General features: G+C 39.0%; 2 protein-coding genes across 2 annotated transcripts in view; one reads left to right on the forward strand and one right to left on the reverse strand.

Annotated features, from left to right (window-relative positions):
• Nucleotides 1–358: 358 nt before the first annotated feature.
• LOC124285106 (parkin coregulated gene protein homolog) lies at nucleotides 359–9,059 on the reverse strand. Its single transcript, XM_046721261.1, has 5 exons — nucleotides 8,876–9,059; nucleotides 6,713–6,847; nucleotides 4,464–4,635; nucleotides 1,416–1,565; nucleotides 359–782 (listed from the first exon to the last, which is right to left on the reverse strand). Exons 1-5 carry the CDS (start codon nucleotides 8,924–8,926, stop codon nucleotides 622–624), a joined length of 669 nt encoding a protein of 222 aa, XP_046577217.1. The 5' UTR covers nucleotides 8,927–9,059; the 3' UTR covers nucleotides 359–621.
• A 56-nt stretch (nucleotides 9,060–9,115) lies between these two features.
• The window catches only part of LOC124285105 (28S ribosomal protein S15, mitochondrial-like), a 68,949-nt gene continuing 50,781 nt past the window's right edge, over nucleotides 9,116–27,283 (forward strand). Inside the window, exons 1-2 of the mRNA XM_046721260.1 lie at nucleotides 9,116–9,328; nucleotides 21,772–21,834. Coding sequence (XP_046577216.1) covers nucleotides 9,181–9,328; nucleotides 21,772–21,834 — 211 coding nt within the window. The 5' untranslated portion in view covers nucleotides 9,116–9,180. The remainder of the gene's footprint in view (nucleotides 9,329–21,771; nucleotides 21,835–27,283) is intronic.

Consider the following 27,283-nt stretch of genomic DNA (forward strand, 5'->3'; position numbering starts at 1 on the left):
CATAATTTCAGACAATCTGGTACTTGAAACAGGCCTGTAGGCAAAAGTACAGCAGCAGATGAACCTAATATATATGTACCTGTTCAATTACTGAAAATATATCAGAGGTTAAAATATTTACTAAAATTGATGATACTTTTCAAACAAAACATGCTTTGGGATGTTGAAAATATTCAAAACTATACAAGAATTTGTTTGTTCTTGAGTGTAATGTAAACAATGAATATAAAAAATATTAGGAAATTACAAAAATTCAAAACACATTTTCTTTATTTCAAGTTCATTTTATTATGCTTCGCACTAACTAAGAATCAAATGTACTTATTTCTCAATATGTCCTAACATTTCTGAGGTATGATTAAATGAATTTGCTGCTTTAAAATCAAACAGTGAAAATTTCTAAAATGGCTCTTAGAATGATTAATAAGTAGTACTATGAGCTAAACAATGAAAATATTAGAAATACTGATGGATGGATATATCTTCACTTTGCAACAGTGAAAAATATCCAGGGTTTGGCCAAAGTGTTTCTTTATCACAAAATATCATCTTGTCACTGTACAATGGTTGCAATGGTTAATGTAATCCTCACTTAAAGTGTTCAATGCTTATGTATGGCTGCTAGTTGAGCATACAGGACTCGTATGTTGGAACCATGTACTTGATATTGATAAACGCATCCTCTCCACCATGACGCTCAAAGGCCTCCAATGTTTCTTGTATTAAGTCTCCAACATTTTCTCGTTTTTGCTGGCCGTAATCTATTCCATCACCAGAATTCACTGAAAGAGAGTTCATCATGTTGGGTCAATAAACTGATATTTATTTGGACATTATCATCTTCATCAAGTAAACATTTCACGCTATTGCAATCAGGGTGGGAAATAGTTTACAAATTTAGTTTGCCAGCCGGGCTAGCTATCCCTGAAAGTTAGTAGCCCACTAAATAATTCACTAGCCCCAAATTTGAATGTAGAAACTAAGATTACAAAAAGTTAAAATACCATCATTTATCAGATCATAATCTTCATTGATTTAAAGTGCATTATAACTTAACAGGTCGGAGAGAGTGATGTATTAAAAAAATGACCCCATGAAAGTTCACTAGCCAGTCAGGCCAGTCAGTGACTTGGAGATTTACTGGTCTGAATGGATTTGTACTAGCCATGGGCTAGCGGGCCAGTGGCTATTTCGCACACTGGGTGCAATGTTGACAGTTTACTAAAAGATTACTTCAATAGTATTGAAGCAAACCTCTCATTATCAGTTATGACTCCTTTGCTTATATTTCAGAAATTTGTTGTCATTTATGCACATAACCAAATTGTTCTATTGAAACTTATTAATATCAAATCATTCCCTTATTCCAGTTCTACTTTCCTCATTACATAAGAAAACGTCTGACTAGTTCTCACAGTTCATCCGTTTGAAGATGTTGAGAATGGGAAGGATCTGGCGGTAGTATGGGACGAGGGCTTCTCCCACCATATCAGCTGAAACCACTAGATGCTGCAGCACTTTCAGGGTAGTACACAGAACAATGGGTGTACGCATATTCAAGGAATCTGTTAGAAAAAAAATAAATTTTTACATATACATTAATGTATACAAATTAAAAAACAAGGACCATACACAAACCAATATATATGTATTTATAAAGTGATTGGTGAAGGTACATGTTAAATTGGCCAGTTTATTTTAAAGTCAGTGTGCCAGTAGGGTACAGTATAAATGACTGGGGTATTTTATTACTAGCAGCATGCATAGACATGACATGTTAAGCAAGCTAGTCAGCAAGTGGTATGCCAAATAAAGCTCAAAACAACCAGTCAAAAATCAGGTTCAGATATGGATGAAGGATTAATGAAATCTATCCAAGTTGTCTAACAGATGGCTTCAGAAAACATACCTCTCAGTGAATTTAAAAGTCTATTGGGTTTACTAAAGGATCTTGCGGTGCAGAGAGTGTATTTGAAAATCAATGAACGAGTTATTTACATGAGTTTCAGGGATTTACCTCAAGTCCTGTCTTTGAGGGTCCCTCTTAATTTTCGGGGGTCCTGGACTACATTTGAGAGTCCCAGACACTTAAATATCATTATTAATGCTATGTTGTAATATTGTTGTAATTCAGTTACTGTTATATATTGTGTATTGTGATCATCACATTGTTACAGAAATTAAATTGCAAAAGATACCATAACCCGGCTAGTAGCAGACTCAGTGATAACTTGTTGCTACTTGAATGATATTTTTACAAGTAGTATTTGGACTTTTTCTGCGTCCCTGTGGACGCTTATCAATTTCGTTGTGTCAGTTATCAATTGTTATGCGTATAGGACGCAGGAATTCGCGTCCCGTAAATCCCTGAGTTACATATTTTATTGTCCAAAAGACGAAGGGATTGGGCACAAGTGCACCACTTATGGTCACAATATTACATAATGAGGGAACAATTTGCAATGGAAGATTGACTTTGTGGAAACATTTTCATTTTTATACCTTAGTATGTAAGGTAAGAAATATATACAGGGTTGCTTCTTACCTTACATACTAAGGTACACATACAGTGTTGTTTCTTACTTTACATACTGTGATTAATAGGTTTGGAGACTTTCATTAGATGTCCAGGCCCATTTCAAAACGGCCCATCAGTTTGAAAATGACCCATTTTTTATAGATCAGGGGTCCATTGGCACAGGACAAATGAAAGTAGATGTATAGTGTAAGATACTGTATATGACCACAAGTAAGCCGTGATTTGAAGACCCCCCAAAAAGCATTCTGTAGAAAGGGGTTAGCTTATATATAGGTTACACTTTCAAACTTTTTTTCTCGCGCATTGTGTGAACGAACAAGAATAAATGATTTTGTGAGTGAAAATGTCAAATTTGCAATTAAACATCACTAGACAAGATTAATTATTTCTTCAGTTCTAATTTGCTTTTGCTAGGCATTGTATTATGTGCAGGGATTTAGATTACTTCACATATATCGGAAAAAATAATATCTGAAACTATTATTTTACCAAGAGAAATATATTCTAGCATTGTGTCATTTAAAATGCAGGTTTGGTGTCCAAATGTAAAATGTTTGTAATAAGTAAGGTTATGCGGTGCTTTGGTGTATTGTCGGATGCTTTTCATGTATGGGGCAATTTGCCCTGTCACCGATATGGTTTCGCACAATCTCGCTATTCCCACCACGAAAACTGTGTGTTACAGCTATAACAAACATGACCAAACAAAATATATATACCTATCCATTTTCTGTCAACTACACTTCATTTCAATGCGTGATATGTATATGATTGTGATTGCTCTGAATAATGTAGACGGAAGTTATACGTATCGGAGGGACACACAATTTTGCCTCAATTAATATAAACATTATTGAATGACATTTTGATTAATTTAAATAAACTGGAATGCACTATCTGCACATCAGGATTAACTTGGGTAATGCAATATGGATTTGTTGATATTCTATCTCCAATAACTGATCACGACCAGAAGGTGTATGAAGGTTGGTGGTTCGGCTTATGTACCAAAGATACCATTTTGATACTGATTTTAAGGGTCAAGTTAGGAGCTGACCTTATCTATGAGATTGGCGTATCCACGTTCATATATGATAAGCATTTCTGGTCAAGTTGCAAATTATTATGACAAATATTTAGAATGTCCCTTGATTCAAATAGCATTGTAGTAAAGCTTAAGGATCTTAAGACTTTTTTTAATAACAAGTGGAGACAGGGACCCCAGAAAAGTGGCATTATAAAATTATGAATATTAGCCACTGTTTCCTGTGAAAAAAGTGAAACTCTTTGTGATCAGTGTCCTGTATGTAAGGTGGCTATTACTTCATCAGTTGGCCACAACCAACAAAATACGAAATTCAGGTCAATACCCATAACTTATGCTAACATAACGTGTGTCAGGTGATTCTATGATACCAAAGTCATATAAAGCAGAAACATTACCAGAACATTACTATGTCTGAAAAAATATGTAGGCTAGAGTCTGATTGGACTATTTCTAATTTTTATCCAATGAAAGGGCACTGACAGAAAATTGAGCTGGAGAAGACAAAGAAATCAGCATGTTTACATTCTAATATATGAGGCAGGTGTCTGAGCAAATGAAAATATTTTTGAGACAGTCATCAATTCTGAGGAATGCAAAATAAACCCATCTACATGATGGCACCTGACTTTCTATTGAGCATAAATATTATGCTCCCACAGTAAACATATTTATTATGGGAATAGTGGTGGCGTGTGTCAGCTGATGAACACTGATTTAAGACCTGGCAAGAGAACATGTACATCATAAGGAAGAGAATCTTGAGATACACAATTGATGAACCAATATAATCCCATGTATCTGTTGCTAACAAATCATGGAATGTTTTTTGTGTGTGGAGTATTTGCTGCACCTGTCCTGTGGGGACACGGAACTTACTTTTCATAGGGATGATTAGCTGAGGAATGACAGGTAGAATCTTAGAGCCACCATGCTCCATCATGTCATGGACACCCTGTCTTGCAAAGAACTCATATGGGTGTTTGATCTCACACAGACCATCAAAGAACAGCGGCAGGTAGTGGTGGTAGTCTAACTTCTCTATCTCCACCTAGAAACATGTCAATTGACATTAGCAATTACTAATGGATACTTACCAGACAATATGAATTACAGTGGTTTAGCTACAAATGATACAAAAAGCGTGTGTTCACACTGTTACAACAATACAAATATAACTAAAGTTTAAAATAATGTACTATAGTGTGTTCTTTCAGTTGTTTGTTATAGTTACAGTCTTTGGATAATTTACAGGCTGACCTAGCTACGAGTGTGAAAATAATTGTACAATAGTTGCTTTGATATTGTTATGTTTGCTTGTTGCTATAGCTTCTGAGGATACCTGGGTGAGATCACAATGTACAGTATTCTATATGTATTGTGACTAATGTCAAGAGTTCTATGTAATGGCTATCTTTGTGAGATCTTTTTTGTTTCAAACAAGCCTGCCTTTGATTGGCTGTTGTTTGATAAGCATAGTAAGTGTTTCATGACTGTAACACATTTTCTTTTATCTTAATTTTCGGAGTTATGTCCCTGAATTAAATTCACTCTCTAAGGATAGATATTTAGAGACTTTCCAGAGTGATTTGAAATGAAAGATGGGATACAGAGACAATTTTCTAATACACTGAAAGATAATATTAAAATAAACACAATATATGTCCAATGAAATTTCGGTCCCTGCATGATCTAGTTGTTATTCGACCTTTAAATTTTGTGATTGATAAACAACCTCATCTGGTGATATTTAATCCATAATTTATAACAACAGTAAACACTAAGGAAAGTTTATTACCACGTTTATAAATGCATTACCATGCCAATGAAATATTCTCCTTATGTCATAACTTTAGCATACATCTGAAGAAGCATTTCTGTACAAACAGCCAGCTCATGCGAGAATAAAACATTGATGCATCAACCAACTAGTCAAAAAAAATAAAAATGACAAAAACATTTCACTGAGTGAGATGGATTTAACTGTCAAAGTACCTGCCTGAACGAATGTTTATTTCAAACACTGCTTACCCTGTAGCCATGACATATGTGTGTCTAGAATCACTTAGCTGACATTACTTATGACATGCCAATCACAAATTTAATCCCCACTGTAATGCAACTATGTCACTTCTCATTACTGTTAGCACTCTATGTCAGATGACTTTGGCTATATATGAGCCTGAAGATGAAAAAGAGTAATGACCATATGTAAAATACACACGTCAAAAAAGTACATGTGAAATCTCCCAATCATCAACATCATCATCAAGAGTAATGCCTCAACCACAACCACTATGTGCTCACTTGGAATATAGTGCTTCTTATATATTCTCGTATAAAGCAAACGTTTTCACCAACCCTTTGCATAGAGGAATATTTAAATCCTGTTTAACAATGTCATATGTGATTCCAACACGTGCAACTTATGTTGAACCATACTTCAGTCATACCAAAGGAATGTCAGCTTAATGTGTGTACAAGGCACCTAACACTACTGACCATTTACATGGTAGAATTTGTTTAAATTCATGTAAATATCCAGATTTGAGGTAACACCATTATTTAGAAACTAAAATTGATATAACCATATGTTAGAATCATCTGAAGATTGACCCTGAGCTTACGAAGATCCTAACAAATCCCATCTCATTTTGGGATGAAGCCGTTCACACTTTGAGAATGTATACCCACAGACACTGTGGGTGTTAAACTGTGATAGAAGAGGAACTCTTATTTTTGACTAAATCATTTGAGACAACTGAAGATGAATGGAAACTGATGACTTAAAAAGCTGTCAATAGCTTGTGGCAGTTGATATGTTTACTGACATTGTTAATAAGAACCAACAAATAGAACTACATTGATGTAAGGATAATAGATTCATTTATCCTGAAGAGAAATGTTCACAGAGCCAAAGCATTTGAAGGGAAGTTAAGCACACTGCTAAAGTCCAAAGGTCTAATCATGATCTTAACTTCGAATACAACATGTAGTGCAACAATTTATACAAGGCATACTGTAAATCCAAACTACATTTCCCTGTGAAAAAAAAGCCCATTACAATTATTAAAAGAAAATGGCAAGTAATGATCATAAATAGGGCCAAAATGTTAAAAACATTTTACCTTCCAAGCAATTTTATTGCCCTTTGTGTCATGTTCTAGTGCAATGGGAAAGTCTCCTCTTTCATAGAACTTCCTGAATGCTGTTGGCTTGCTTGGTCTCTGTTTGAAGGCCCCAGCTACAGGAGGTGCTTCAACCTGCAAGAAGTATCAATAGACATCACGAACAAATACATCATAAATTTAATCCACCATATTTGGTTAACAAAATATTTACACTTTCATGGATTGATCAGTAACATGTTAAAGCATTACAACTTAGAAACATGCATATGTTCAGTAAATACCTTTTACATTCCACCAGTTCATGATTCTCAAATTCTTGTCTTTATTCAACTAAGCATAATGCACAAATCCTATATCAATCATCTTGACCATGATCTGAAGATTTCCATTGCTAGAATACATTTCTGGTGTATCCTGTCATGAAATTGCTGGCATATTGCTAAAAGCAGCATTAAACTAAACTCACTCACTCACTATTGCTAGGATGAAATAGTCTGTTTTTATCTGTGAACAGTAATATGGAAATGTCTAACTAGAAACACTTAGTTCATATGAAAATCATGTATTAAACTTTTTATATGAAAAAAATGGATTGTTTTACTGAACGTATTGAAAAGTGGAATATGGTCAAACCGACTAGATATACCCAGAGATGCCCAATTAGTATCTTGGCCAAAAACTGATGCAAACATTAGAATGTTTTGACCAAAATTAGTATGAACTTTTCCAAATAATTTTCATATTTAATAAAAAAATATATATAGATATTCAAGAACTTGTTATTAACATCGTACACATCTAAATCAGTAGTGAGTATCCACATATAGCTTGATACTGAATAAAATGTGGTTAAATTTATTGTGTATGGTACGTATGCTATTTGAAAATCTTACTTAATGTATTTTTTGAAAATATTGTATATTTTACTGCTATCGTAGTCACTTAATTGTGTGGGTTTTTTTCCGAAATGAACACGATAAAATAGTATGGGTCGGCATCTCTGTATATTGCTATGAAAGAGAAATGTTTAGGAGGAGAAATATACCATTTGTGTGAAAGTTTCATAACTACAAATAGTATCATTTATCAATAATTTTCATAGATATCATTTTGGTGGTGACAAACCAGTGATCATAATCAGGGTTGATCTGGCATTTGAACTCATGATCATTATAATTTATATTCTGCACAGCAAATTGTTGCACCATAAATCACTTGGCAGATTCCCTTAAAAAATCATGATGAAACAGACTAATGAATTCACTTCATGAATTGTCATGTTATCTTTGAACAAATTAGCACTTGTGCAATGAACAAGCAGTATCAAACAGTAATTGCTAACAATAGGGTGCAATGAAGTGACAAGATAATGCAGTGACTAAAACTTTGAAAGGATAGCTAAGTCGGGCATGTTATCAGTGAAACACAAGTCATATCCACTTAGTCAGATGGTTGGCCATTTCTGGCTGAATATTGGCCTGTTAACTGATGTTGATAAATCCCAGCATAAACTCACAGAATAACATCATATATATATTCTGATGCTGAATGTTGCTGTTAGAGTTTGGTTAACATAACTTGTCTTTGGAGACATAAATGGTGAAAACAATTCAGTAAGGACACGATTGGTTTCCCTAATCAGATGTTTCAGTAACCTACTGATGTAAAACATATGAATGCTCACATTCCAGGAAAACTTGCAATGATAAGAAAATGTTTGTTCGAAGATAAGAACAAAACATTATTGACACTGGAATTAAGAATGACAGTTTAAGATGAAGAGGGTTTGCTTGGGAATGGAAAATATCCTGTATGAAGAGCCGAAAAAGGAATAAACACAATGGATTTAACAGGCAGACTATTGCTAAATACAATGTTTATATATTCCGAATGCTGAGGATTCATCATCCCCAAACACACACCCTCGCATGATATATTTTCCATTTAATCTTTCGTGAATAAAAATGACGGCAGAAAAATTGTATAAATACGTAGCAGACGTCTTGCCTCCAACGATGCTGTACAGTTATAGAGATACGAAGCACGATAAAAAACAAACTATAGGTTAATATTAGACGTTGTTAGGTACTGTTGACTCCCATACTAAAAATGGAGGGATTGTGATCGACAACTCATCGATGAACTGCATGATTTAGTTACCTTCTGTTTTTCTTTTCCTTTGTTGGTCTGTTGTGGAATTCCTTTTATCATCTTGGCTTGTTTGTCGAATTCTGCGCGAAAAGGCGAACTCACTTACTAATGTGGAACTTCCGTGCAAAAGACCTACCGAGTAAAGGCGACCCCAAATATAATATGGAGAGCGGACATCGGTATCTAAGCAACAGCCAAACAACCCGGATGACAAGGTTTACGCATGGGCTGTTGCTATGGTAAGTACTTCCGGGTCAACCCAACGACCTTCACGAGGTTTCCCAAGATATCCATTTCCGGCCAATACGACAAGCATGTGTATCAAAATCACTTCCATGCATGTAATTGCTAGAAGACTGTTAACAAGAAAATTGATGTCTGAGTCTTTGTGCTTCAGCCAGCGCAACTTTCAACAGCAGACCAACATTAATAAATTAGATCATCGATTGCTTGACTCTCAAGGTTGGTTACTATCAATGTATCATCATGATTGAGAAAAGTTATCATCATTGATCAAAAGTCAGGATATACACCATGATAGAATGGAGATGCGATATTGTTGTGAAACGCAGTGTTCAGGAACCCGTTGATGTATGATTAGGGAAGATTTCCGCCCGTAAGCCCCGTTTTGTTTTCATTCTATGCCTAAGATTTACAGTAAGAATAGATGGTTTTTATAGAAAGCCTATCCTAACCCCCCCTAAACCTAACATAATGATGAATCTAAACCTTAAACCTAAACCTAACCCCTTGAAATAATCAGAATAAATAGCATACTTTACAAGCGGGGGGTTATGGGCGGAACTCTTAGTTACCAATCTCACGGGCTTGTAATGCAAAAATACTTGAGTTTGACATCTCCAAAACCCATTGAAATCTAACAAATGTCACTGCTGTGGCATGGACGCTCTCTCACTGTCAACAGAACTGACCTAGAAAGCTACGTCACATACTTCGATCACGTGATATGTCTGCCTGTAGCGCATTCGGAATGGAGAGTTTGAAGTTCCCTTGCTGTCATTTTGAATGACACGTCATTCACACAAACATTCTTCAATATAAATTTCTTTGCAGTCTTTAATAGCACGAAATAACATAAATGAATTAATCAACTTATTTACAATGTTGATGGGGCCTACCTTTATAATACAGCACCACAAACTTTAAAAATACGTCATAATACCCTTTTACGTAATGTAATGTGATTTTGTTTGAAAGCACGATCTCGAAACAATGCCCTATGACGCCTGCATGGCAACATGGTTGTCTGCCTCAGCGAGTGCGTATAAGCTCCGCTCACTGGTGTTTCATCTCTACGAGCTATGTCATTGCATAAGCCCAACGATGTTGAGAGTTTCCAGTAGTTGTATACCGGCGGATGCTCAATATTTTGCAAGCACCAGTTTGAAATATTTTTCTTTTTTCACTAATACGCTCATATTTATTTGTATTACGGGCTGCTGAGGTGTTATGTGTTGTGTATTTTGTAATTTTTCCTTATCCTGACTCATGCTCTTTTGCTTGTCCCCTTCCTCTTGCGAACATAGTGGAACACTTGTATCTCCTTAATTGAAGCTCCCTTCAATGTAAAATCACTAATTGGTACTCACCCAAGAGTTGCCTCCCCTGCCTTAAGCTCGGGAACAGGTGTCGCCACCCTCTGGCCTCATGCTTCACTCTCTCCTTCTTCGCCCAGTGAGCAGGATGCGAGAGCGCCTGTGTCTCCTTACACACTATATCCTTTGGTTTTCTTAGTTAGTTACCTCTTATAGTTTACTATAAAGGTATAGCTAGTATCCTTCATTAATTTGCATTGATAATTAATCGTATTTCTACTGTTTATTCACGTGAGTTCGTGATTGTTCAGCTAGTATTACGTTGATGAAAAACTGTACTATTTGTAGATTACGCTTTTCCGCTGCTGATCCGCATGTAGTATGCCCTAGTTGTACTACGCCTTGTGCGTTTGATTCACGCTTGCAGTTACTGCATTAATTTAACCAATTCTGCCTTTAATAAATACCATCTTTAAGCGCCTTGAGACGTGTTGCAGATAGGTCACGCAAACTAGGTGTAGACATGGCCGATACATCGGATTTCCCATCCAGTCAGCTGCTGTCGTTTACCCTCCGCCTGGTGTTCTGCTTGAGACCCCATCGAAGAGGGACGGGGATGCAGTCCGTCACCTCTAAGAAGCGACCGCCTCCCCAGACATCCCGGCCATCGCAGATAAAGTCCAAGAGGGCCTCAACGTCCTCTCAACGCAGACTTCGTACCCCCAGGGCAGCGTCATCCTCCAAAGGGAAATCTACGAAGTTGTCGAGAACTTTCTCAGCCGAGATCGTTCCAGCAGCAGAATTGGGCCTCTACAATGACAGGCCAATCATCATACCCGACATACGCCACAAGAAGCGACCAGTGACAGCGACAGTGACTTCAGCAGAGATCACCATGCAGCCTGATGCCTCTGCACTGATGTCAGACGAGATCGCTGAGGGCCCCACCGCTATCAGCGCAGAGAGGGCACCATCTACTTCGTCGCAGATCATCCCAGACGATCTAATGAAGCAGATCATGATCATGATGGAAGGCCACTACAGACTGGAGAAGCAGCCATCCCAGGGTCCGAGCCTTCGCGAAGGCTCCAACGTAAGACAGCACCCCAGAGGCACCCCCCGTCAACGTAGCAGCCACGACGATGCCGCCTTCGCGAAGGAAGTCACAGACCACCTCGACGAAGGACCCAGATGTACAGCCTTCGCGAAGGCGGGAAAGATCATCACCTTCTTCGGCGTCATACTCAGATACGGAATCTGATCATCAGACCTCACGGAAGCCTTCGCGAAGGTCATATCACCGTTCCCCAGGACCGACGCAGAGGAAGCTTTGCGAAGGACACCTGAACCCAGATCGTCATCATCTAAAAGGACATCGAGGGACTACACAAGAGCTTCGCGAAGCTACCAACGGTCCCCTCACAGGTCTCCAAGAAGATCAACCTATCGATGTAGATCACCAAGACGATCGCCTCGCCGATCACCACACCGATCTCCACGTACATTACCACGTCGATCACCTCACAGGTCTGCACACAAGCCTACAACTAGATCTCCACAAGCGTCAAACGATATAGAGATAGAGCCACACAGTCCTACATCAGAAGAGCAACAACCTCTCATTAATGATGATGGAATGGAAGATGATGGAGGAATTAATTTCTCAGATGCAGAGATAAGATATTGGATGGTCAATAATCTAGATCTCTCATCACCTTCCAAGAGTGGCAACTCGGCGCAGACATACCTGATGAAAGAAGACGATGCAGATGCTATCACACTACCCCCAATCGACCCGATTGCGGCGGTACCACAGAACCTAGATACAGCATTCCACAAAGCCACGAAGGTTCAGACACCACATCTGCCAAACTTTCACGCCAAGAAGTTCTCCACGCATAATATGGACCCCTTCTTCAAGGCGCAAGACATCGATGAGAACTACAAGCTGATCTCCGATGCCAAGAACAAGTACTACAAGATTGATGATCGGAAATTGGTTCAGATAGAAACCATGACGAGACGTAGTTCTTTGGTCTAAATAGATCTAGAACATTTAATGAGACACTTATCACCAGATTTCGTAACACGACCTCTGAAGATGATAGAATGATTTACTCGGCCCTACTGATGCAAAAGAAGGACCAGCAGTTCTTAACAGATCATCTCACGTCTGTCTCAGCAGCACTGACCTTAGCTCGTCGTCAAGGCCTCCTCGCTTCCTGCAACTGGGGTGAGAACTTTACAGCTCCACTATATACAGCCCCGTGGTCTTCCCCATCCATCTTTGACGGAGGAATAGACAAAGTCTCCAAGGAAGTCACCAAGGATTCCAGAGAAGTCCTGATGATTAAATCGATGGACACGATAGCCAGTGTCATTCGACAGACTTCACAAAGATACTCAGGGAGATCTAAATTCACGGGCCTACAAAGAGCAAGAGACAGGAAGATAGCCAGTTCCAGGGGAAGAGATTCTTTTCGTCGCCCATATGGCAACTATAGAGGAGGGTCAGGAAGAGGCAGGACACCCAGAGGTTCCCGCAACTATAAACGCTGAAAGACAGGTTCGGAACGACTGGAGTCTTCCACCCCCAGCTGTTCCAGTACAACCGTCACAAGTGGGTGGACGTCTCCAACTACACTGGGAAAACTGGGGAATGCTTCAAGACACCTGTGTCTCCAACATTCTTCAACACGGATTTTGTATCCCACTACAGGCCAAGCCTCCGCTAACAGTCAACCCTCACAAGTTCGACGTACAGGCACAGCAACTACCAAAGTTAAGAGAGGCTGTTACATTACTCCTAACCAAGCAGGCCATAGAAGTAATAGATCAAGGAAACATCGAACCAGGTTTCTACTCCCCAGTTTTCCTAGTACCCAAGAAAAACTCCAAGGAGAAATACAGACTCATTTACAACATGAGCTTCTTCAACAAGACTTATCTACGCAGACCACCGAGGTTCCGCGATGATACATCTACCGCAGTTACGGCACATGATTCGCCCCATGGACTACATGGGCAGTATAGATCTACAAGATGCTTATCTGCACATCCCTATACATCCCTAATCCAGGAAATACCTACGGTTTACACTAGACGGGTTACATTACCAGTGGAAAGTACTCCCATTCGAATATCATCAGCCCCATGGTTATTCACGAGGATAACGAAACCGATTGTCACCTATCTACATCGCCAAGGGCTACGAGTGCTTTCTTCCTCGACGACGGGATACAAGTAGATCAAGATCCACAGCATCTCAAACTACAGTTAAACTACATCATAAAGCTACTAACACAGCTGGGATGGTTAGTAAACTTACTCAAGTCGGACCTAGTACCATCGCAAAGATCTGCAATTCCTAGGCATTCGATTTATCACCAATCTCAACCGTGATAGTCGTATTTCAGAAGACCGCTGGCTCAAGATCCAACAGATCATTCCACCAGCCCTACTCTCTCCGCTACCACTTCGACAATGGCAGAGCTTACTAGGTCTTCTAACATCAGCCCAAGACTTGACAGTCAGAGGCAGATTACAGTTACGTCCCTTACAGGTCTTCATCAACACACATCTCGACGACCTACAACCATTCAGTCTACCGAAACATCTCAGACCTCATCTACTATGGTGGACCAAGAAATCGAATGTCTGCGAAGGGATTTGTTTAGCAGAGCAGGAATTCAAAACCCATCTATATGTAGACGCTGCCGCTCCAAGGTTGGGGAGCTCATCTCACCAACCGACGGCATCAGGGTTATGGAATCAGCTAGAAAGCAAGCTCCACATAAACTCATTAGAGATGAAAGCTGTAATCAACGCCATAAGACATTGGAGCAACATTCTACAGAATGCGACCTAATGATACATACCGACAACTCGACAGTGGCGCTCTATGTGAACAGGCAAGGCTCAACGAGATCGCCGAACCTTTTGACTTTAACCTTTCAACTGTTCGAATTAATCCAAGATCTAAATCTACATGTCTAAGCATGCCACATTCCCCGAGCCAGGAATATACTAGCAGACGCACTCTCTCGCCACATCTACCGTCACCGACAGAATGGATGCTCAATACAGAGATATTTGCACAGATAATCAAGCAAATAGGAGCCGCTAGTAGATCTATTCGCCACAAGATTCAACAATCAACTACCGACATTCGTGTCACCAGTTCCAGACCCACAAGCATGGGCAACGGACGCTAAGCATATCATGGGAAGGCCTCAATGCGCACGCCGCTTCCGCTTCCCCAGCAATAATACCTCAAGTATTACAGAAAATCAGTCAAACACAGAGCCTACAACTCATTTTGGTCGCTTACTGGTCGGCCAGAACGTGGTTTCCCATTCTAATACAAGAAATCGGGTCAACCGCACTAGAGCTACCCAAGCGCTCAAAGCTGTTAATACATCCACACACCAAACAGGTGCACAGAAACCCAGAAGTATTCCAACTTCACGTGATGGACTGTATTAAAATGTGTTTAAACAAGAGAGGATATTCTACCAGGGCGCGCAAAAGCGTCACGCTTTGCCATACGATACTCAACTCGTGAACTTGTACGACGACAAGTGGCACAGTTTCAAAATTACGCAGCAAACAAGGGTTTTATAGCCAGAGATGCTACGCGATCCTCAAGTGGCAGACTATTTGTGTTACTTACGGCAAAACAAACATTTAAAAGGCTCTCGACATTGTCCACATATCTTGCCGCTTTTAGTTCTGTGATTTCTATGAGAACGGGTGTTAAATTGACAAAACACCAGCGTTACTGGCCTTACTACGTGCTTTCCGATTGAGGACCAAAAGCGAAGTTCCACGCTCCAGCTTGGGATCTGAATGTAGTGCTACAACACCTCACAAGTGAGGATTATGAACCGTTGGAATCGACAACCTTTGAATTTCTCTCACAGAAAACAATTTTCCTGTTATCGCTAGCCACGGCAGCCAGAATATCTGAAATTCACGCCTAGATTATGAGAGGATACAGTTTGATGACAATCAAAACACAGCACCACCTGGGATTAAGATGGGATTTCATCGCCAAAAATCAACTACCAGGCCAACCAGACAGGTTATTTCACGTCCCTGCACTATCCTCGATTCTCGATCTCAAGATACATTGGACTTATCGCTATGCCCAGTACGAAGCTCAAATCTATTTACGCCGTTTCCAAAACAAGGCTAAGATCGCTCAGAAGATTGTTCATCCCGCTATCGCCTACTAATCAGACAGAAGTCTCTCGTACCACCATATCTATATGGATAAGGACTGTCATTCTAACGCCTACAAGGCAGCAGGACTGGACCCTCCAACAGCATCAAATCCCCATGAAATCAGGGCATTGGCTTCCACCCTCGCCCTTCACGGTAACTGTTCATTGAATACAATTATGGAAGGATGCTTCTGGAAATCTAACATGGTGTTTGCTAATCACTATCTGAGAGATATCACCACCGAGGACGCCTCTGGCATTCACCATTTCGGTCCTTTGGTCCTCGCCAGCAACTGACAGTCCCTCGTGAGGGCGTTAATATTCACCCCACGAGATTATTATGTATATTATACATACATTATTTAGCTTATAACTCCACGGAGTTCAAGGGCTATGTATATATTTAGCTTAGGTTATTCAACCTTAAGCTCATACTGAGTTTTATGTTCAGTTGTACAGCTTCTCTATCAGAGTCGCTTTTATATCTATTTATATAATATGGTATATCAGTATATGAGTAATGTAATACCCCAGTTATGGTAATATATAACCTATGGCTTATTATAGAGGAAATATCCTAAGTCAATGCCTTTATGAAGTTCCCGCAGGGGTTATTACAGTATAGTTATTTAAATCACTAATTATAAATCCAAAGTATTCTGTTTATGCCCACCTCCACTCCGGAGGATTCTACAAGCAAAAGAGCATGAGTCAGGATAAGGAAAAATATGTAATTTTTTGAGTAAAATTGATATTTTATACTTATCCTGACTCATGAGGTTAGCCCTCCCATCCTCCCCACATAACACTTTGGATTTCCCTGTAAATTCAAGTGTTGGGCTCGCTAAATCAGGAGAGAGTGAAGCATGAGGCCAGAGGGTGGCGACACCTGTTCCCGCGCTTACGGCAGGGGAGGCAACTCTTGGGTGAGTACCAATTAGTGATTTTACATTGAAGGGAGCTTCAATTAAGGAGATACAAGTGTTCCACTATGTTCGCAAGAGGAAGGGGACAAGCAAAAGAGCATGAGTCAGGATAAGTATAAAATATCAATTTTACTCAAAAAATTACATTTTTGTAATTTTTTAAATTTACATATATATTTTTGTCATTCAGTAAGTTGCACCATTACATAGAAAAGTGTTTTATTAGTATTTTTTATTTCAAAGCGGTAATAATGCATTACACTAGACACGTCAGTCGTGTTTGTGCCGGTTCCGTCAATGCATTCTATTTATTAGGATTAATTCAAAGGATTAGGGCTAGGGTTAGGATTAGGGCTAGGGCTAGGGTTTAGGGTTAGGGTTGGGGTTGGGGACCTAATGCAATATAGTAGGTACATGTCCGGTGGTTCTGTCAATGCATTCTATTTATTAGGATTATTTCAAGGGGTTAGGGTTAGGGCTGAGGGTTTAGGGTTAGGGACCTAATCCAATATAGTAGGTACATGTCCGGTGTAATACGTGAGTACCATTTGTTGTTTTTCCTTTTTGCATTTTAATACTTTTTTTTCACACAAATACGGGAAACCAAAAACATCGAAAGTACATTATGAAATGGGTTAATGTAGAAATTTTGGGCTAATGGAAATTGGCCTGGAATTTGCACTGAAGCCTCTTTCACACGCAACATAAATTTTGTAAAGTAATGATTCGAAGGCTAACTCACCCTCGTGCCGTCACTACACATGCTCATGTCTCCCTCGTTCCTTAGTGCGATCCACATTATCCTTACAGTGTTCCCTACATCACTTTTCTGTCACAAAATCACAGATTTATATAAAAGCGCCTCATTCATGCATACACCTGAAATCTACGTCTGACGCCTGATGCCAACAACCCTTTTCCGTTTGAGGCATATCGGCTCATTCCACGCCACACGTTAATTTGTAGATTACGGAATGGGACGAGTGTGCCAAATGGCATCGGTTCTCACAAACTGGTTGCTTGTCTTAATGACACGTGACCTACGGCAGAGATCGTCCTCACGAGAAGTTGTGGTGCTGTATTCTAAAGGTGCTCCGTTGATGGCATGACTAGAGTTATTCTTCTGGTTCATTGGGCTTCCATGCGTTGTGACAAGGACACCAAAAATCGGAATGTTGGCGTACAACACCAGAGACCATATACCGAGGGACAGGCCTCAGCAGTACTTTAACATTAACCATCACTGTCGCGATAATGAGTGCAAACGATACCCCATGAACCCCTGCAGTGTTTTCCCTGGCTGTGGTTCAGATGCGTAGCACATGCGCAGATGCCCTCAGCAGTGGACTTCCGTAGTCAGGTGAAACATATTACGGTATATGGTCTCTGAACACGGACTGGGCTACAAAAACGTAGATGTGACATGTTGAATGAGTGCATTGTGCCCAAGAACCTCATGAGGAAGATACTTCTTGCATTTGCAGCACAGTTCTTCATCAGATATCACATCATCAGTGTCATACGAATCAAAGCTGTCGTTATCATTGTTGTGAACTGGTCGGGTAATTCCAGATGTGCTTGGCATCGGAGAAACATGTTTACGTACAGCAGTTTGTTTAGAAAATTTAATTTTAATAGATGCTTCTTTTCTTTTTTGTGGTGCCGGACATTCTGCCTGATGAGAACAAATATTACTGAAAATGTTATCTTCAATGATGGCTTTTCCCCTGATGACAGCGCTCAGAACTTTTCTTTTCTTCGTAGGGGCAGATTTCTTGACAAGTACAGCAGATTTGTCATTAAAGAATTCCACAACTTCAGAAACGTCGGCAGTAGGTTCAAAAGGTTTTTCAACAGTCACAACATCAGAAACGTTGGCAGTAGATTCCTCATGTGTTTCAGCAGACTTGAAAACAGTAGATGGCGCAAAGTTCATATCAGTTGCGACGGACGGATTAAATTGGTATATGCCACATTTTCTAAATGTTAACTGCAAATTTGAGAGTGTTAACGACAGGTTGTAAGCTTTACATCCAAGTTGACCAACCGAATGCTTATTGACTGAGCTGGTGGCATTTTCACGCATATACTTTGACGAAAGGTGTTATAAATCCGGGAAAAGGGTCCAAAACACCCAACATCCATCGGCTGTAACACGCGGGAAGTATGTGCCGGGAGAACAAACAATACAATATGGTGTTGTCTTGCCCAGTTGATGAGAGGTATGGAGACGTGAGACTTGTGGCCATCATACATGATGAGAAGGGGACTGTCGGCAGGCGCAGCAACAGAATACTTGAGGAAATGTTCCTGTAAAAAATGTTGGAATATTTCGGTGTTTGACCATCCCGAGTCACTCACAGTGCCAGCTGTCCCCGGAGCGGATCCTTCAAGAAGTTCATCCCTCATCCTTTTACCTTGGAAGATAAAATACTGTGGAATGGATGCACCAGCTGCATTACCGCACCATATAACTGTTGTAGTAGTAGAGTGTGAAGTTGTCAGAGAGACTGGGGAGCCCTGGCTAGAAGTGACCACAGAAGGAGGGGTGTGGTTATCCACAAGTCCCTTTTCATCCACATTGTAAGTACGTTGTGGGTTAGACTTAAAATTGTACTTGGTAAGGATGTTATCAAGTTCAGAAAAGTATGTGGAACCCGTCTCCTCCGACGTAGCACACATTCCCTGGATCTCTAAAGATTGAGGTTGTCTCACTGATAAATCGGGCCAATGTTTAAGAAAACAGTAAAACCACTGCAAGGAAAAACAGGGCTCATCTTTTGTCTTCTTTCCTTGACAAACAGCTAAATCAGTGGCAGTAGCGATCACCTCAGTCCTGGTATAGCCATAACAAAAATTTGATATAGCTTGAATATGGTCAACGAGTTGCTTTTCTTCTCTCTCCATTGTAATGCATTTAACAGAAACTTTCCCACTTATTCTGTCATGTAATGTGACGAAAGGAATTGAAAATTTTGCAGAAGCTTTTCTTATAGACATGCCAGAAGTTATCGCATCATATACTTTATCCAGGGCTTCAAAGGAATATTTCCTGCATTTCCCTCTTTTGGGGCCGGCCCGTCCGGCAAAACCTTGAAAAAATCAAAATGACAAGCTGTAGTTCACCACAACAAAACAAACTGAAACAAAGGATAAAGTATTAAAGAGTGAAACAAAATACGATTTTGATAACGAGTGGCCCTTAGAAGTTTCCATAGATTTTTTTTTGAGCGTGATGTCACTTAATGTGATCACATGATCTCTGTACAAGGGACCCAAACATAGCAGACGACAGAATTCCTGTCAGTTTTCTATGACGTATTAAAACTTTATTGATGTTTTATTACAAGTGAAGAAATTGCAATAGTGAACACACATTAAATGAGAGTTGTTCGCCAAATAGTAGCTGCTACTTACATTTGATAACTTGATGCGAAGCATTTGGTGCTTCAGGTGACATAGCGGTCTCAACAAAAGATCAAAGCTGCATCTGACATCAAATCTCGTTTGTTATCGCGAAATTTAACTTTCAAAATGGCCGATCAAAGTTATGTGACACGACGATGTTTTGAGACCCCATCAGTGACAGTGTATACCTAGATGCCATTTGACTGTTGTTGTTGCTTTTCTAGCCCCTGTGGAGATATATTTTTACCCCAAACTATTTTCATTTCGAGAAAAATTAAACAGTTATTTTAGATGATGAATATTATTTGCAAAGGAAATATTGTCCAACCTTTAGAATTCAGCCCCACAAACTTTACAAATTACATCACAATACCTTATGATGTAATTTGTGAAACATTGTTACCCAAAACAATGCTGTTTGATGTCAGGCTGCCGCTGGGTTATCGAGTGTGCCTAAGCTCCTCTCAGTGTTCTGTCGTCTCTATACGCATTGTCTTTGAGTAAGCCAAGGGCTAAACATGGACGGCGGTGGATTCATAGCAAGCGCCAGTTTATGAAAGCACTTTTATTTTAAATATATTTTATATTTCGCTTTCAGCAGAATATTTAGGACTAAATAAATAATAAATTGGAACTAATTTGTATCATGACATAGGAATGCTGTCTATTTATTATGTTCTACTTCTTGAAGCGGTAAGAATGCATTACCCTGGACATGTCAGCCATTTTTGTGCCAGCGTCTGTCAAGGTATTCTATTTATTAGGATTATTTCGAGGGGATACGATTTAGGTTTAGGGTTAGGGTAAGGGACCAAATCCAATATAGTAGATAGATGTCCGGTGTATGCATGTGTACCATTTGTTGTTTTCCCTTTTGCAGTTTAAATACTTTACACAAGAACATCAAAAGTGCACGATGAATGGTTTAATGTGGAAAATTTGGGTAAATCGACATTGACATGGAACTTGCACTAATTTTTTAGCCACTTTCACTCGTGACGCTACATTTGTTCAGTAATGATTAGAAGGCTAACTACACGAAGGCTGCCGTCACTACACATGCTCATGTCTCCCTTGTTCCTTAGTGTGATCCACATTATCCTTACAGTGTTCCCAATGTTACAATGACGTTAACAACTGTTTTCAGTTCGCTCCATAACGCCTCATTCCACACCACACAGTATCTTGTAGATTACAAAATTGAATGAAATCTTTCTTCAGAATTTTCCTTCTCTGTTTCCACATTGATCCATTACTGTGAAGCTATGAGAGTGAGCTTGAGGTCAAATCTGGCATTTTGCTGCCAAACGTCAATACAAAGAATAATGTCGTTGTTTTCCTTATAAATTGTTCCATATTCATTATCTGTCATGTTACAATTAAATAGTTCTTGCCAGAAGTGGATGTTGTCTGGAGAGATGGTCTAGGTCTAATGTGTTTTAATTTTTGTTAGCAGTTACCAATAGAGCCTACATCATCAATTGTTCAGCTTGAGTGAAATTCAAGAGAGCCTTTGTCATGGATATTGTAAGAGGGTATCTGGACTGGCTTGAAACAGAGCTACATTATCATGCTAGTGCATATTTTGTCACATGTCAAAAGATTTGGTACTTAATGAGCCGATAGTTCTTCATTGCTCATGTTTAATGTCTATGACATCTCACGCAATTCCTTCTCTGTGAGGCTTAAACATGCCCGACACAGAAACCAGTTATCATGTCCTGTTGGTGCCAATTGTCCCCTAAGTCCTAGTAGCTCTTTTTATTGAGGCAATAAATTCATTGTTTCAGGTACCTGGCTGCAGTTAGTTGCCAGAAACTATGCTTCAAAGAATAACACATTTGCCTACTCAGGTAAGTTTCTAGGGTCAGCTTGGTACCGATAGGGTTTCTGGGTAAGAATAACAACCTCAAGCAACCTATGTTGAATGTTAGTGTTGATGAAACATGCTAAATGCATTGGGTGGTTAGGATCAGAAAACTTGGTGGATTACCTATTGCCTGGATTGATGCACAAAACGTCAATAACTATAGTCCGTTTGTCTCAAAATTGGACCGATGAATTGCAATCTAACTCGAAAACTAATAAACATAACATACACAATGAAACACTGATCATAATCAAAACATCAGACCAACTCTGTGAGGTTTTTGCAGAATTTACATCCTAAAAATAAAAAAACTTGTTTAACAAACTATCATTAAAATATTGACACAGTTCACTATTTGTTATGAGGGAGGAGTGCAGAGAAAGGGACAGCCAGGTGTGCGAGAAAGGATGGAGACGGCACAGCACAGGTTAATGAATCAATAACTTTGTGGGCACTTGTGCACGTGCTTCTCGAACACCTGGCTGTCCCTTTCTCTGCACTCCCCCCTCGTAACAAATAGTGAACTGTGTCAAAATTTTAATGATAGTTTGTTAAACAACGTTTTTAATTTTAGGACATAAATTCTGCAAACAAATCACATAGTTGGTCTGATATTTTGATTATGATCAGCTTTTCATTGAGTATTATATGTTTATTAGTTTTCGGTTAGATTGCAATTCATCGTTCCGCTTTTGAGCCAAACGGACTATAGGTTGGTGCGATCATGTTCAGTCCAGTCATACAGCTGGAATATTGTCCAGTGGTAAGCATTAAACAAGGAACTGCCTGTAGAGAAGCTTTTTCTGCTCTTGTATTATCCGATGTATTACAGTGTTTATGATCTCGTTTTGACAAATACCTGTGAAATTGCTGGCATCATTTGATTCAGATCCATCATCAGTACTACCAAATAACAATACATTTTTACAGCAGATTCAAAGGCAACAGTTCTAATATATGTTATAACACAAGCTAACCATGAGCAGTTCATAATCTTTCTGATTCCCTTTCCTAACTTCATGCCAGTGAGAATATGTTCTGTCAACATCCACTTTGTTGTGAAGTTATAGAATTCCATATTGATATTGCTACTGGTCAGAATGACATAGTCTTGTGTTGAATCCCCCAAAATGTTTGAAACAATGGCAGATGCCACAGTTAATTAGCCCTCAACAAGCCTTTGATACCACTTCAAATTTCATACAGTGATTATTAGCTGGTGATCAGATGTTATGTGGGGCACACAATTAGGTGTAAATATCGTACATCAACCAATAATTGCTCACACCTATCTGGGTTGTAAGTCAATATTTAAAGAGGTCATTACTAGGTAAAATGATATTTGCCATGTTAAAGTATTGTCAGAAATAGAAAAAAACTGTTTTTTCGCATTTATATCTATAATTTATGTAGTTAATATGTGAAAGTGTGAAATATCTGTTCGGCCTAACTACAGTCACAATGGTAGAAGAATTTATTTCGGTATATAGGCCATTGGCCCGTGTACAATAAATGCAAAGTGGTATTTGATATATAGACAATATGGCTTAAACATATACATAGGTATATATATACATGTCTCTTCTAACATTGGATAGAATTCCTTTTAGATAGTGCATGTTTAATAAATAATGACATTTTTATAAGTAAATTATAAATGGTAGGGAGATAGGAAACGTAGAGAAAGGACTTTACTGAGGAGAGATTAGTGCAGAAATGAACAATGCAGTTTTGTTTCTAAGTTCAAAGCGACATATTTGGAACAGACAATGGCTTTATGCAACTTAGTGTGCGATGAGATTGTATTACAAAGGACACTATTTAAATGCCCAAGTTGAAATTAAACTTAGCTTAATTATAAAGCGACAGCTGCCGTAAAAAAAACCCAAAACTTTAGCACTGAAACTTTTAAGGATGTAGCTACTATGGATTCTCACTATTTTTAAAAAAGAAACAGGTAGGAGGGGTCGTCTCATAGCAAAACCAGGAAGGGTGTTGCAGACGGTGGTTGGGGCAGGCTGGGTGATAGAGATATCAGCTAAGATAAGATAATCCTTTAGGGGAATTAAACTGGGGAAGTAAACGGCATGTCATAACAATTTACAAATAATATCCAGTCCTGTCGATCTTCGGGTGATCATGCCATGACTTGGGTGAATCATGACTTGGTTGACACATGTCATTTGTTCCCAATTGTGCAGATCGATGTTCATGCTGTTGATCACTGGATTGTCTGGTCCAGATTCGATTATTTATAGGCCGCCGTCATGTAGCTAGAATATTGCTGAGTGTGGCGTAAAACTAAACTCACTCACTCACGCGATGTATGCCCACCCAGCTTCCCCACTACCTTGATATACATTTAATCCAAGAGCGAGAATGATCACTAAGGAGTGGTCATGTGACTAGGTAGTGGAGCGTGACACATGCCTCTTGTGAGAGACAGAGATGTCCAGGAAGGAGGACAACATGGAGGGCGGGTGCTTGGACCAGAGGCCGAGATAAGTTCACAAGTTTTTTCGTTTCCACTCATTCGTCGAATTAGAGCACAATACGTGAGATAGGATAAGTATATAAACATACAATTTATGTTTAAAATTTTCAAATATTAGTAGTGTCATATTTGTGACCTGAGATTGTTTGTGGCTGTACCCTCAGATGGGGATGAATGAAGTTAGAATAATAAGAAAATGTGGAAGTCTCGTCATCCAAAATATGTTTATTCTTACCAGTATTTTACTCATAGTATATATGTTCATTTTAGTTTTGGGCTTCTAGTGCATACAGGCGCCAGCAGCTAAAGAGATGGTATAAATCCTCTGGGGAAACAATGCATGCAGCAGAGAGACTGAAAGTCATTATGGTCCTATATTTGGTGCCTTTATTTTGTAGTATTAAATAAACGTTAAGTGCTCTAGTACTAGTTTTAAAACAAAACTGTTATATGCTAGGTGTTCTACTGTCCGTTGTTGACAGATTGTAAGATGCTATTGCTAGTGTTGGGAGATGATTAAAATCTCATAATTGTTAATTGGTTCATTACAACCGATCAATCATCGAAATAATTGGTTAGCATCATTTATCAAATTTTCCTGTAATGTTTGTTGATGCGCAAAAACAAAATAATGAAACAAAACCTCATGTAATTCTTAAAGGTTTGTTTTGCAAATTGCACAAAATGCATTTGCAAATTTCACATCTTTAAAGGATGACTAGTATGTTAGGAACATATATTTTCTGGAGTCTTTAAGATAAATTCAATCATGACCTGGAATGAGCATGTGGTGCTTATGAAATGAAAAAAAACAACCTTGTGAGAAATATTGTTAATGCAAACAAGTGTTCCAAAATTGTTTGTGTTCGATTATGAGAAAACATGATCAATTGCTTGGTCGTTTAGTCACTGTGACCAATCTTCGAATATTTCAATTAATTGCACCATCAATAGCTATAAAATTAAATTCATGGGGCATGATGGGCGAGCTGGCTAAGAAGCCAGACTAGTGATCCAGCGAGCTTGTGCCCACCTGTGACCAGGTGTAAAAACCTTGGAGTCTACTTTGTGTGCAGACTCTTTCAGTGTTGTCACAACCCCTAGTGTACAGTACACAACCCTGTGCACTTAACAGAACCCACAAACCTGTTGGTATATGACCAGATGGTGGCCACATGAATACGTGCAAACACCTAGTTGCGGGTGCAATAAACAAGTTTGGACAAAGTACTGTGACTGTGTCCCAGTCCACCCAGCTGGGAATGAGTACCTTGTAAGGATTGGAAAGCCACAATAATTTGGTGTGCCTAGTGACTGCAAGAGTTGTATGATCTCCGGGGAGTTGAGATTGATAATACGATGTGCCGTTGAGATTGACATCCAATGATTGAGGGAACAAATACTAAAGTACAGTCGGAAATAGAAAAAAACTGTTTTTAGGCTGTTGCTTTGTATCCCTAAAAGTTACACAACTGCAAATAGCATATGTTGAAATAACCCACTTCGGCCTAACTGGGCATTCAGTGGGATGCGTAAGAGGATATCCAGAAAAGCATGTTTACTCGTAAAATCGGGGCAAAACTTAGAAAAAATACGAAAAGCTGCTGAAAACAATAGATCAGACTATAGATGGCAATAAGGTCGCTCAGCAAGGTATGATGGCGGACCTTTGACTCACCTGGCATGATATGTATGTGCTGCCTACAGATATTTTGATCTCAAAGATATGTACTTTTTCATGTGTGTTGAATATGTCTCAGCTATTGATTAACATCTTACGTGTCTTTCTTTCATAAAGTTTATGTTAGAAAAGTATGTGAAAGAGTATGACACCTGATAACCATAGAAAAGCATCGTATTAAATATCTCAAAATATATGGGTGGCATGAACACCTGAAGACCGACAGGACTGGATATTATTTGTAAATTGTTATAACATGCCGTGTACTTCCCCAGTATAAGTCTCCTAAAGGATTATCTTATCTTAGCTGATATCTCTATCCCCCAGACCGACCCCAACCATCGTATGCGACACCCGTCCTGGTTTTACTTTTGAGATGACCCCTCCTATCTGTTTCTTTTTATAGTGACAGTGAGACTCCATGGTAGCTACATCCTTAATAGTTTCAGCTATCGTTTATAATGAAGCTAAGTCTAATTTCAAGATGGGCATTTAAAAAAGTGTCCTTTGAAATACAATATCATTGAACACTAATGTGCATAAAGCCATGGTCTGTTCCAAATAAGTCGCTTTGGACTAAAGAAAAAAAACCTCATTGCTCATTCTGCACTAATCTCTCCTCACTAATGTCCTTTTATTACGTTTCCTATCTCCCTCCCACTGTGACTGCAGTTAGGCCGAACTTAGTTTATCAGATATTCCACACTTTCACATATCAACTACATAAATTGTAGAGATAAGTATGAAAAAACTGTTTTCTTCTATTTCCGACAGTACTTTAGCGCCTTGAGGATGTACTAGTTGCGTGAATATGTGTGGTATATAAATATCCTAGAATAATAAATAATGTGGCGTCCTGGAATTGTATGATATCAGATTTGTATTTCAAATCAGTAAAATTGCTTGATCAGAACAAGCAGATCAAGCATTTTGATTTGTTGTTGATATCAAGCTCACAAGCAAGAGAATTTCTGTGCTAAGGTTGTGATAAAACTGAGAGCAATAGAGATGGTGACTTCAGAAACTTAAGACCTTTTGGTATTGAATGGGCCCAGGGTATTTACCATATTAGAGTGGACTGATAGTTCATTGTAAATGTTAGGGAGGCAGTGGTTGAAATAATGTGTGAGGACTAAAATTGGATTTCTATGAGGACACCCAATTGAGTCCGAGAATTTGGGTTCCGTTAACACTGTCAGTTTATAGTTGCACTGCAAATGCCATTTAATACTTAGTACTTCATTGAAGTATCTATAG

The sequence above is a fragment of the Haliotis rubra genome, unplaced genomic scaffold, assembly GCF_003918875.1.
Source record: "Haliotis rubra isolate DU_JTF1 unplaced genomic scaffold, ASM391887v1 Scf352, whole genome shotgun sequence".
Lineage (NCBI taxonomy): Eukaryota > Metazoa > Mollusca > Gastropoda > Lepetellida > Haliotidae > Haliotis > Haliotis rubra.